General features: G+C 33.7%; 1 protein-coding gene across 15 annotated transcripts in view; it reads left to right on the top strand.

Moving 5' to 3' along the window:
- Positions 1-14,419, top strand: part of LOC6035297 (calmodulin-binding transcription activator 1) — a 380,289-nt gene that overhangs the window by 285,346 nt on the left and 80,524 nt on the right. For all 15 annotated transcript variants that reach the window (XM_038260373.1, XM_038260371.1, XM_038260370.1 and 12 more), the window contains exon 5: positions 12,409-12,500. In XM_038260373.1, the coding sequence (XP_038116301.1) occupies positions 12,409-12,500 (92 nt within the window). The remainder of the gene's footprint in view (positions 1-12,408; positions 12,501-14,419) is intronic.

The raw sequence follows: 14,419 nt of genomic DNA, 5'->3' as shown, positions 1-14,419 counted from the left end.
GTGCCTCCCACAATTGTGAAACACCTGAATTTAATTGATATTTTCACAAAAAATGTTATCAGACCATGTTTGAAACATCACAGAGCTTTAGTTTTATTGGTTTCAGAGTGTGAAGTCATTTCTTGTAAAAAGTGTGTACTCCTAAAGAGAAAAAAAAAGTTTGTTTACATCGTAAGAAAAAAGTGTTCCGAATTTGTGGATTTCACGGGTCAATGTTTTTCTTTGAAAACTTGATATAAAACGTAAAAATGTACAGCCGGTCTATACATCAATTGAAAGATCGCAAGAAAAACTCTCACATAAAGGAAAAAGCAAATCATTATGTTAAATTATCGATTTTCTATGATTTGTTGAACATTGGCAGATCTGTAAACTGTTCCGAATATGAGGGATGGCTGTATTTTAATTCAAATATTCAATAAATTTGAAAATCCTTCTAGGATGGGACTCTGGGTCATTTCCTGGACATGTATTTTGGTAAAACTTGTTGCCCTTTATCCTGGAACATAAAAATATAACTTGACATGTGGCCATGTGGAGGAAAAAAATTCCAGAAATATTTGAACTTCAAATATTTTAATTCAAATATTCAATAAATTTAAAAATCCTTCTAGGATAGAACTCTGGGTCATTTCCTGGACATGTTTTTTGGTAAAACTTGTTGCCCTACATTTCTTGAGCATAAAAATACAACTTGGCATGAGGCCATGTGCCATGTATTCAATAAATTTAAAAATCCTTCTGGGATGGGACTAGAAGAATTTTCAAGTTAATGTAATTGTTGAATTAAAATATTTGAAGTTCAAATATTCTTGAAATTGTTTTCCACCTTATGGCCTCATGCCAAGTTGTATTTTTATGCTCAAGAAATGTAGGGCAACAAGTTTTGCCTAAATACATGGCCAGGAAATGACCCAGAGTCCCATCCTAGAAGAATTTTTAAATTTATTGAATATTTGAATTGAAATATTTGAAGTTCAAATATTTCTGGAATTTTTTTCCTCCACATGGCCTCATGTCAAGTTGTATTTTAATGCTCAAGGAATGTAGGGCAACAAGTTTTACCAAAATATATGTCCAGGAAATGACCCAGAGTCCCATCCTAGAAGGATTTTCAAATTTATGGAATATTTGAATTAAAATATTTGAAGTTCAAATATTTCTGGAATTTTTTTCCTCCACATGGCCTCATGCCAAGTTGTATTTTTATGCTCAAGAAATGTAGGGCAACAAGTTTTGCCTAAATACATGTCCAGGAAATGACCCAGAGTCCCATCCTAGAAGGATTTTCAAATTTATGGAATATTTGAATTAAAATATTTGAAGTTCAAATATTTCTGGAATTTTTTTCCTCCACATGGCCTCATGCCAAGTTGTATTTTTATGCTCAAGGAATGTAGGGCAACAAGTTTTGCCTAAATACATGTCCAGGAAATGACCCAGAGTCCCATCCTAGAAGGATTTTCAAATTTATGGAATATTTGAATTAAAATATTTGAAGTTCAAATATTTCTGGATTTTTTTTCCTCCACATGGCCTCATGCCAAGTTGCATTTTTATGCTCAAGGAATGTAGGGCAACAAGTTTTGCCTAAATACATGTCCAGGAAATGACCCAGAGTCCCATCCTAGAAGGATTTTCAAATTTATGGAATATTTGAATTAAAATATTTGAAGTTCAAATATTTCTGGAATTTTTTTCCTCCACATGGCCTCATGCCAAGTTGTATTTTTATGCTCAAGAAATGTAGGGCAACAAGTTTTGCCTAAATACATGTCCAGGAAATGACCCAGAGTCCCATCCTAGAAGGATTTTCAAATTTATGGAATATTTGAATTAAAATATTTGAAGTTCAAATATTTCTGGAATTTTTTTCCTCCACATGGCCTCATGCCAAGTTGTATTTTTATGCTCAAGAAATGTAGGGCAACAAGTTTTGCCTAAATACATGTCCAGGAAATGACCCAGAGTCCCATCCTAGAAGGATTTTCAAATTTATGGAATATTTGAATTAAAATATTTGAAGTTCAAATATTTCTGGAATTTTTTTCCTCCACATGGCCTCATGCCAAGTTGTATTTTTATGCTCAAGGAATGTAGGGCAACAAGTTTTGCCTAAATACATGTCCAGGAAATGACCCAGAGTCCCATCCTAGAAGGATTTTCAAATTTATGGAATATTTGAATTAAAATATTTGAAGTTCAAATATTTCTGGATTTTTTTTCCTCCACATGGCCTCATGCCAAGTTGTATTTTTATGCTCAAGAAATGTAGGGCAACAAGTTTTGCCTAAATACATGTCCAGGAAATGACCCAGAGTCCCATCCTAGAAGGATTTTCAAATTTATGGAATATTTGAATTAAAATATTTGAAGTTCAAATATTTCTGGAATTTTTTTCCTCCACATGGCCTCATGCCAAGTTGTATTTTTATGCTCAAGAAATGTAGGGCAACAAGTTTTGCCTAAATACATGTCCAGGAAATGACCCAGAGTCCCATCCTAGAAGGATTTTCAAATTTATGGAATATTTGAATTAAAATATTTGAAGTTCAAATATTTCTGGATTTTTTTTCCTCCACATGGCCTCATGCCAAGTTGTATTTTTATGCTCAAGAAATGTAGGGCAACAAGTTTTGCCTAAATACATGTCCAGGAAATGACCCAGAGTCCCATCCTAGAAGGATTTTCAAATTTATGGAATATTTGAATTAAAATATTTGAAGTTCAAATATTTCTGGAATTTTTTTCCTCCACATGGCCTCATGCCAAGTTGTATTTTTATGCTCAAGAAATGTAGGGCAACAAGTTTTGCCTAAATATATGTCCAGGAAATGACCCAGAGTCCCATTCTAGAAGGATTTTAAAATTTATGGAATATTTGAATTAAAATATTTGAAGTTCAAATATTTCTGGAATTTTTTTCCTCCACATGGCCTCATGCCAAGTTGTATTTTTATGCTCAAGGAATGTAGGGCAACAAGTTTTGCCTAAATACATGTCCAGGAAATGACCCAGAGTCCCATCCTAGAAGGATTTTCAAATTTATGGAATATTTGAATTAAAATATTTGAAGTTCAAATATTTCTGGAATTTTTTTCCTCCACATGGCCTCATGCCAAGTTGTATTTTTATGCTCAAGGAATGTAGGGCAACAAGTTTTGCCTAAATACATGTCCAGGAAATGACCCAGAGTCCCATCCTAGAAGGATTTTCAAATTTATGGAATATTTGAATTAAAATATTTGAAGTTCAAATATTTCTGGAATTTTTTTCCTCCACATGGCCTCATGCCAAGTTGTATTTTTATGCTCAAGAAATGTAGGGCAACAAGTTTTGCCTAAATACATGTCCAGGAAATGACCCAGAGTCCCATCCTAGAAGGATTTTCAAATTTATGGAATATTTGAATTAAAATATTTGAAGTTCAAATATTTCTGGATTTTTTTTCCTCCACATGGCCTCATGCCAAGTTGTATTTTTATGCTCAAGAAATGTAGGGCAACAAGTTTTGCCTAAATACATGTCCAGGAAATGACCCAGAGTCCCATCCTAGAAGGATTTTCAAATTTATGGAATATTTGAATTAAAATATTTGAAGTTCAAATATTTCTGGAATTTTTTTCCTCCACATGGCCTCATGCCAAGTTGTATTTTTATGCTCAAGAAATGTAGGGCAACAAGTTTTGCCTAAATATATGTCCAGGAAATGACCCAGAGTCCCATCCTAGAAGGATTTTAAAATTTATGGAATATTTGAATTAAAATATTTGAAGTTCAAATATTTCTGGAATTTTTTTCCTCCACATGGCCTCATGCCAAGTTGTATTTTTATGCTCAAGGAATGTAGGGCAACAAGTTTTGCCTAAATACATGTCCAGGAAATGACCCAGAGTCCCATCCTAGAAGGATTTTCAAATTTATGGAATATTTGAATTAAAATATTTGAAGTTCAAACATTTCACATTCACATGGCCTCATGCCAAGTTGTATTTGTATGCTCCAGAAATGTAGGGCAACATGTTTTGCCCAGGAACATGTCCAGGAGATGACCCAGAGTCCCATCCCAGAAGGATTTTTAAATTTATTAAATATTTGAATTAAAATATTTGATGTTACAATATTCCTGGAATTTTTTTCATTCGCATCCAAATTTTCATACTCCAGGAATGAAGGGCAATACATTTTGCCAAGAAACATGTCCAGGGAATGTTAATTGTTCGTTTTTTTTTAAGTTTTGGAATCTCTCTTAAAAATCGTTCCTGGGATAACCATGACAAGTTATCCCGCATGCCATAAAGATGGCCGCCATAGCGCTATAAATTATTCCCGGGATAACCATCTATAGGATAACTTTTCCCACCTTTTAAAAATGACGATTTTTAAAGTTTTTTCAGCAAGGTTATTGCAAATTACATTCTCAAGATTCAGATTTTAGATTATTCAGATACTTTTTGCGATTTTTATGGATAAATCAATTTTGCAAATGGATTCTGGTTCAAAAAAAGGTTTTTTCAGAATGTAGAAAAATATATATATTTTAACTATTATTTCAAAAATGAGCATGATCAAAGCAAAAATGTGCTTGATCAAAGCAAAAATGTCAATTCGTTTGTGGGAAAACAAGCCAAATCCACAGTTTCAAAAATATATATAGAAAATACAAAACAAAAATCATCAAATGGTTGCATGTAATCGCAATGCCATTTCCCCCAACCGAAAGCCTCAAAACTCTGCTCCAGAAGCTTTTCGTCCTCATTTCCACGTTTGACGAGCGCCAAGAGGCAATGGAAATGGGCGAAAAATGCAACCACCGACCACCCCCGAGAGCAAAACTTTCCGTCCATTTCCCACCCGAAATCGCATGCTAAAATTCTATATTATAAACAATTTTAATTTGTATACATTATCATATTTTCGCTATATTAAAACCCCTCCGCCGCCACCCACACCACCCCCATCGCGTGGCCAATTTAATCTGGTCGGGAAAATCGCACGATTTTTCCATGGCGGTTTTTCTTCTTCTTTGGACGATGGACGGTAACGTTTTCCGCTCGTTTCCCATAAAACTAATGATAATTTCTTTCCGCTTACATAAAGGAGGACTCCTCCGACCCCCCTTGGAATGGGCAAAAACAAACAGACCAGGACACAGGATTTATAGATAACACTGAATTATGTCACTTTGCACACAAGGAATATCGCCTTCCGGGATGCCGTCAATCTTGTTGGCGATAGTTTTTTTTAACCGTCTGTGTTTTGCTTTTTTATGCTAATGAAGTGATCATTGTCGGACTAATTGGCTGTAGGTTGTTTTATTTAATTGTCGTATTTTTTGTTTTGTTTTGCCACTCCGAGCAAATCCTTCCGTCGCCCATTTGATAAATTGATTAAAACTAATGATTTGATTTATTTGCTGAAATAAATTATACAATAAACACCATCACCGCCACCGTCGACGACGACCCCCAAATGGCACACACACTCCGTTTATAACCATTTAAATTCCATCAATAATTTATGCAATTTATTTGTTTAATTCGCTTTGCACTTTTTTGTGTGTGTCTCTCACGTGGCACGCGCCACGCCATGCTTTCAACCTTTTTTTTTGGCTAGATTGGGTGAAGATTGTAAAATTTTGGCAAAAAAAAAAAACGCCAAAAAAGAAACAAGAAACAAGAAACAAGAAACAAGAAACAAGAAACAAGAAACAAGAAACAAGAAACAAGAAACAAGAAACAAGAAACAAGAAACAAGAAACAAGAAACAAGAAACAAGAAACAAGAAACAAGAAACAAGAAACAAGAAACAAGAAACAAGAAACAAGAAACAAGAAACAAGAAACAAGAAACAAGAAACAAGAAACAAGAAACAAGAAACAAGAAACAAGAAACAAGAAACAAGAAACAAGAAACAAGAAACAAGAAACCAGAAACAAGAAACAAGAAGAAAGCCTCCAAGCTCTTCTCCCGAAACAAGAAATACACTTTCTTTTTTGGTTCCACAAATGACGCGAATTGTTTTTTTTCTATTTTTTCGGAATTGTCATCCTAGTATTTTCCCAAACTCGGGTCATCCCGTCAAATCCCATTGTTCTGTTTTTTTTCGAAAGAGTCGAGGCGGCCCTAGTTTTTATCTGCCACGTGACTTTCACCGCCATGTCCGAATTGGTTTGGGGGGTGTTAAAACGAAATCCCCACTCGGACTTTTTTTTCACTGTCCCTGCCACAATTGTGTCCTACCCCAACAAAGTGACTTTTCCTGCGTGGGTGGTGACGGGGGTGGACACTAGTTGTGAAAGCCCCGGCTGAATTTATATTCGCGAAAGCACGCGTTTTCATATTAATACTGCTTTAATTTAAAATTATACACCATATCATTACTTTAATTATAAAATAATTAAATTGTGACTGAATTACCCTCATTATGGCGACCGACGCCGCCGCCGCCGCCGCCGCCGCCACCAACCACGAGGATCTCTCGATGAAAGCCAGGTTGGCTGGTGGGGGGAGCAAGTGTTAAATGGAGTCGTCAAATTGGAAAGTTGAGTGGGGAGGGGGGAAAAGTGGAAAACTTGGGTGAACAATGTGTACAAATGTTAAATTTTCAACTGACAATTCGCGGGGACTTGTGAAAATCCCGAAATCGGTGGCGTTTGGCCGGAGAGATGGGATAAAGTCGGGGATTTTGGGGGCCTGGCTCAGATTTCAATTTAAATTTATGAATTGTTTTATTCGTGGGTGACAGCTTGTTTCAATCAGATAAACGGACGGCGGAAAGGATGGGTCACGAATGGGTTGAGGACTTTTTGTTGTAATTGGAAAATGTAAGTTTATGTTTTACACATTTTATTAAATTTTGACAATACTCACCGGAATATCTAACTAATTGTTGAACAAAAATCATGAACGGACACCTCAAGATAAATGGCAATTGATTATGCGATTTTACGACTTAATTCAAATTTTACGACCCGAATTAGGCCGAACAAATGTCCACCATCAGAAAATAATTTATCACCCCCAGCGGAGAGCAGAACTGGAGAAAAAAAATACATGTTTTCCTCCCCCCCCCTTGCCGGGCGCACGTGACGTTACAAATCGAAAAGTCGTGACTTTTGGCACTATGTTTATCAACTTGCTCAAGTTTTTTTTTCGTTTTGAGATTGAAAAAAAAGTCCCACACAAATAACTCCAAGGCGATGCTCTGACCAGGGGTCATTAAAAAGGAGGCAACGCGCGTTGGACAGCGTCGTAATTCTTCTATTTATTGCCTGCGTTGGAGGGGCTGCCTCGTCCCTCGAGCGGGGGTTGACTTCTTTACCTTTTTGATAACTCAGTGAAATGTGGATTCCTTTGACTTTTTTATGGTCGCTTTATTACTGTGAGGGGAAATTTTTGTGGGAATTTTGTATTCTGGTTTTGAATGAAAGAAGCAATGAGACCAGTATTTTTTCAAATTTCAATTGAATTTATTATTCTATAATGAATGCATAAAAATCAACCATTGAATCTGTTTGAATTATATTAGCAGTTTGTATTAATCTCAAAATTTCTCAGAAGATACAAAACAATATTGTCATTTTTTAAAAAAAAACTTCGGAAAATGTATTAATAACCTTTGGAGCTGACCCGAGCAGCCGGAAATAACTTGGGAATAACATTGTTTGTTATTTGAAAATACAAGTCCAATAACATTTTATGTTATTTATAACAAGATTTATTATTCGTCGTTATGATTTTTTTGTTATTGGATTGTGATTGTAATAACATACTTATAACATTTTTAGTTATTCTTCGAACAAATCTTTGTTTTTATTTTTTGTTATTTTAACAACTAATCCGATCATCCCAATAACAGTTGGAGGTATTCTTCCATAACAAAAAATGTTATTCCAAAGTTGTGTTGGCTCTCAACCAATATCAGACCAATAACAATTGTTTTATGATAGCATAAACTGTTAAAAAAGCCTTATGCAAAAATGGATTCTTCAGGAAGATTACATAACACTTTCTGTTATTTTAACAGTATTTGTTATTGAATTGGCATGAATTTTGTTATTACCGTCTGCCCGGGGACTTTGAATTAAAACCGTTTGTATACATAAATATTTTTGTAAAAATATTACGAAGCTTTATTGCATTATGGTTTACTTTGAGAAGGGGTAACAAAAACTTGAAAGTATGTATGTAACAGTAACAGCGTAGATTTTTTATTTTTATTTCTGGAATTCTGGAGTTCTGGAATTTGTAAATTATTTTCATTCCAATATGATAATGTAACTTTTTCTCTTTCTACCACTTTTCAATAACAATTGTAATAGGTTTGTTTTGTTATTTTTTCCACTTAAGAAGAAATCTGTTTTGGATGTTCTAATAGTATCATCAAATGTAAATTTATGAATTCAAAGCTAAAAGGAGCTCCAAAACTCTTTTAAAGTCCCTATGAATAAGAACATCATTATCTATAAAAAAAACTGAATGTTTGTTTCATCGTCATTTGAGTGTTTTTAATGAAGTTTAATTTCTCAATCTTCGCGATGCACCAAATATTATTACTTTAACCATATCTATTTTTAGAGTTTTTGGAATGTTTTTTTTTTTATATTCCAGGGTATTTCGATTTCCAAAACTTTCAATTCACATACGCTATCTGATTATGTAAATGGGATCATGCATTTTAACTCATATTGAAAATTTAAAGATCGATGCCCAATTGGCCAATGAATAATGTTATTGTTGGCAGTGTTGCCAATTATAATTGAATATTTCTTTTAAAAAACGGAATTAATTAAATAAGTTATCAAATATCATGTTTAAGGTGACATAAAATGCCATATTTCAACAAAATTCCAGAGTAGCAAAACAAAACAAAGGCCGAGTTATGTTTTTGAGAGCATAAAAATATTTAAAAATCAAAAACGATCATAGATTTTTAAAAAATATTTTTTTATTGTAAAAATTTAATTTGCAATCAAATTTTTTTCCCCATTAACTTTTGATAAAGTACACACAGTTCAGGTAACAGCCATTATTAGGTGATTATCTTGAAAAAAGCTTGTTTTTTTAATTTAAAAAAGAGCTCATGTTTTCTCATTTTTTTTTTATGGTTCACAACATTCTACTTTTTGAACTATGTTGATGACTTTGGTTGCTGAGATATGGCCATGCAAAGATTAATTTTTGGTCGGTAATCTTATTTCCAATTTCATCAAATGAAGTATTTGTAATTTATTCTGAACTTTTCGAAAAAACTTATTTGAAAATTTTAGAACCAAGATTTTCATTTTTAAAAATAATATTTGACCCAGAAAGTGATTTAAAAAATGAGCAAATATTTTGTCGTGTATTCCGGGTAATTGTAATTGGACTGATGATGCAATATGACTTCATTGATTTCAGCTAGATTAAAAAAAATATTAAAGTGTGTTAAAAAGCACTTTTGTGATTTTTTTCCAATAATGCCACATTCGTTGATTGTTTTGTCGCCATTTTTATGCTTCTGTGTTACATTTCCAACGGCATTCGATATACACTCATTTGAAAAAATATATATCGAGGGGTTGGAAAATTTATTATTAAAAAAAATGGGACAAAGGAATGTGGTTAAGCTGATACAAAATGTAATTAAAGTTTTTGTCTAACCCCCCTTCAAAAAGGCCCGAAAAGTCGGAGGACAAAAAAATATTTTTTCAAATAACTTCAAAATTTCAATGGAAATTTAAGTGAAAACAGCTGAAACCAATTTAAAATGCATATCCCTGCGTTTAGAATCATTTTTAGCATGTTTGGGTTGATTAAAAAATATTACTAATTTTTGAAAATTTGGAATGTTTACTTGCGCAAAAAGTTTTTTTTTCGCTTTTTTTGTTTTCGTCAAATCTATTTTTTTTTTGAAAACTAATGATTGCAAAACATCTATACTAGTGTGAAATGCATTTTAAAACAGATTTTCCCTGTGAGTGTGGCTAACTATGGCTTATTATTTCAATATTTATATTTTTCCCCCCCCCTCTCTCGACCCTGGCCAGATCCAATGGACAAAAACTTTGAAAAATACTTGCATCGGCCTTAATATCAGTGAGAAAAATCGATCTACTCAGGTATCATATTTTTGGAAAAAAATATTTAAAAAAGCAAAATATTTTTTTCTTAACTCATTTGTAAATTTAAGCGGAAAAACAAAAAAAGAGAAAATTATTTTAAAATATTTTTTTTTCTTTAGTGATTCAGCTAAAGCTTAATATCAATAAATATTTTTGTAAGAAAGTAAAAATATATTACAATACTGGAGTTTTTTTGAAAAGGTCCAATTAACCAAATTTCCAGTTTTTGGTTTTTGGGTGTTTTTGAAACCGCCTTGAGTCAGGGGTATTAAAAAACACCCAAAAAGCAAAAACTTAAAATTTGGTTTACTGGACCTTTCAAAAAAACTTCAGAATAGAACAATTTCAACTTTATAATCAATTCTCGAGTTAATTTTTATTATATTGTTTACACCACAATTTATCAAAACAGTAACACAGTTTTGTGACAAATCGGATCAACAAATCAGCTTATTTTAGCATCTGAAACTTTTGTTTAAATATTTAGCATAAAGTATTAATCTTAAAAAAAACTAATCTTAATACTATCTTCCTCTCATAAAAATCCAATTATAATTTTCGTTTGACATAAAAGCTATAAGAAGACTACAAAAATCGTAGAAAATTGATTTTATCTTTTGAGTGACCATAACTTGAGACAGAGCCAGATTTTCAAAATTTTCGACCAACAATGGGTCGGGTGAAGAATCCGAACATAGTTTATAGACCAGTTCCGGCTTGAAAAAAAGAACATAATTATCACCTAAGTAGTCATAACTTGAGAGAGGGTTGCCAGTTTTAAACCTTAAGACTCGTTTGAAAGGACATTCAATTAACTTAAGATGGGTCGATGGATTGCCTCGGACAGTACTTAAATATCACTTAAGTAGTCATAACTCAAAATAGGCAAAAGCAACCGATAGGTCACCAACCAATTTTAATGAAACCTCCCGACCACGAATCGCTTGAAACCTTTTTTGAAACCTAATCTAGTCATAAAACTGGCAACCCTGCCAAGGTGTTAAGCGCACGCGGTTTTATGGTCTCGTTCTCACCTGCGTCCATCGTTCCAAACACTTTCTTTTCGAGTCCTTTTGGTCAAGAATCCACGGACTCCGCGCGGACAGCTCACTTTTGCTTGCTGGCGAGGTTCGCGTTGGCCGCGCTAATTAGGGTCAATTTTGAATTATAATAGAAACCGTGTCCTGTTATCTGATCCGTGGGCTGGAGTAGGGGAGGCTTTCTCGTCCTTTTTTTCGTGGTTGGTGTTCCTTTTTATTTTCGGGAAGTGCGCCTAGTCGTTCATGACTTGACCGAGACTGCAAGAATGTTTTTTTTCTTCTCTCCGTTCATATTTTGGCGGTGTGTAGCACAGACTTTATTATATAACAAATTACTGCTCTGCATGGTAGGAAATTATAATTTATAGGCGATGATTTATGCCGCGTTCGGTCGTAAATCCGCTTGAATCCCGCCGAAACTGGCGGTCGTAAGATGATGAGCTGCTGCTTGTAAGGTCCTATACTAGCAGGGGTTTTAGTAGTTGCTGCCGCTAGTAGGGGTGCGTGTAACCATAAAATAAACGCGCGTAGAGCCCGCCAAAAATCGTAGTTACGCGAGGCCGGCAGCAGAGATCGTAAAAAGACTCGAAACACAAAACTTTCGTCAGGGTCCTCTCGGTGGCAGCGGCAGTCAATAGGTTGCAGGACGAAATCTCTCTCTGTCACCACCATAAATTACCCTGCGATATACATAATTTAGCTTAAATTAGCGATTTATTCCCTCGATGGAGAGAGTTATGCTGCGAGGTACCGAAGGGGAAAAAAGGATGAAAATCGAGCAAATAATTCTCGAAAGAGAGCGCATTCTAGTTAATCAGGCATAAAAATGAATTTTCTGGTCACGGTGAGTAATGGACTCGTGATATCTGTTGGATTTTCGGGTATGAATAAGATTTCAATAAATTTCTAGAAGTATTTCCGCGTGATTCCAATGAAATTCATCATCTGTTTGATTATTAAATTGATCAAAAATTAAAAATTGCTCACACCACACAGCAAAATTGAACCCAACACTCAAATTAACTCACTCGTTCCGCTCGGGGGGCACTCCAAATTTTCGCCGAATGTGCGCGGGATAATAATTTAATACAATTTACTCGTTCACATATCTCGTGCCCCCCACCAGCACCACCATCCAGCTCAATTTTCTTTCATTTTTTTTCTGCAGCTTCCAAAAAGTAACCAGTTATCTCATCCCACGTTTTCTTCTTATCGTGCTAACAGTTTTTCCCCCCACTTCTTCTCTTTCCCCTTCCTCCGCAGATGGCGAACCGATCAAGCTTCCGGAAAATTTAGAAAGTTTGCCACGGGCTGACCATTTCCCAACCCAGCGACATCGGTGGAATACTAATGAGGTGAGTAAATGCCAAGAAAATTCGCTTTGCTGGTTGCGTTGTTTTTCGGGAAATTTCCTCCCCGAGTAAGTGAAAAGTGGGTGGTGCTGGCCAACGTCGACGGATTGACTCGGGCGGGCAAACAATCTGAAAAGTAAGAATGCAACAGAAAGAGCGAAAAAAAAACATTGAAAATCAGCCAAAGAATCTCGCAGAAGAAAAGATCAAGGAGTTTAATATTGAGCGGAATTGTTTTATATTTTATTGGATTACTAGCCAGTGAACGTCGTCTTCTGGCTGAGTGGAGCCTTGTTATCCGGTTTTGGAGAGTTTTCTTTTTTCGGTTGAGTTTTACTTATTTTTTTTTCTCTGTGTACTTGTTTTTCCGGAAGACCAGTTTATTGACAAAGAACTTTTTTTGATTTTGAAAAAGTAAATTTTTGATTGACATTATGCAAAACTATTTTGAACTAAGATTAACGAAAAAAGATTATAAAGGAACAGTCTTACTTAAACTTAAGTCTGCTTATTTATTTTACTTAGTTTTGACATATGACATTTTTTCGAAATTTTGATGCAAATATAATCATAAAATCTTTATTAAAAATGAGCAATATATTTATGAGTTCATTAAATTTTGTTATTCAGCATTATACCACATTTTTTGACGAATTTGTTTTTTTTTTCTTTTTTGTTTAAAATGAAATTTTGTCGATGAATTTCCAAATATCCATATGGAGTGTGAAAAATCTGTATCTCTAGAAAGGATTTTCTGATCGATTTGGTGTTTTCGTCAAAGCTGTAGGTTAAATGGTTAAGAATTTAAAAGCTTTGCATACAGTCATGCCCCGGTTTTGCACGCCACGGTTTTAATTCGTTCAGCTGCCTCGGTTAAGCACGGTTCAGTGCTTAACTGAAACACAGAGCTTATGGGATTTTGCTATATGGGAGACATTGGCTAAAATCGTACGAAAAATCATGTAATTACATGAAATTTTTCACAAAAATACTTATTTTTCCTGCATTTTGAAAATGCTACGTTTCTCGAAAAAATATTCAATATTATTTTTATTGCAATATGGGTATCAGATGACCGGATTTTTTTTGTACAATTAGAATGTAATAACAACATTTTTGAACATACTCAATTTTTTTACAAAACTAGGTATTTAAAAAAATATTTCAGTTTTTTACAATATGGGTATCAAACGATCGAAATTTTGTCATACATTTCTAATGTTATAAAACATTTTGTGAAAATACTCAGAATTTTCTCAAAACTACGTATTTTCTAAAAAATACTAAAAATCCAAGTTTTTCACAATATAGGTTTCAAATAATCCATATTTTTCTATACATCTCGAATGTAAAGACAACATTTTTGATAGTACTCAAAATTTTCACAAAACTACGTATTTTCAAAAAAACTCAATATTTTAGTTTTATACAATATGGATATCAATCGATCGGGATTTTCTCATACATTTCGAAAGTTATAACACAAATTTTTGAAAGTACTGCAAATTTCCACAAAACTACTTATTATCATAAAAATATTTAAAATTTCATTTCTTAAATATTGCTACTTAACGATTGAGATTTGTCATACATTTCGAATGTAATACCAACATTTTTTTTAAATACTCAAAATTTTCATAAATTTATGTTTTTTCGAAAAAAAATTATTTTTTTCACAATATGGGTGTTAAACGATCAGGATTGTTTTATACATTTAAAATTTTATTCCATTTATTTTTGAAAATACTCCATATTTTCACAAACCTACGGTATTTTTGAAAAAATATTCAAATTTTCAATTCTTTTTACCCATATCGTGAAAAACTGAAATTTTTAGTATTTTTACGAAAATACGTAGTTTTGCGAAAATTTTGAGTATCTTCATAGAATGTTGTTATTACATTCGAAATGTATGAAACGAA

The sequence above is a fragment of the Culex quinquefasciatus genome, chromosome 3 (genome assembly GCF_015732765.1).
Source record: "Culex quinquefasciatus strain JHB chromosome 3, VPISU_Cqui_1.0_pri_paternal, whole genome shotgun sequence".
Taxonomy (NCBI): Eukaryota; Metazoa; Arthropoda; class Insecta; order Diptera; family Culicidae; genus Culex; species Culex quinquefasciatus.
This window is presented reverse-complemented; position numbering and strand designations above follow the sequence as displayed.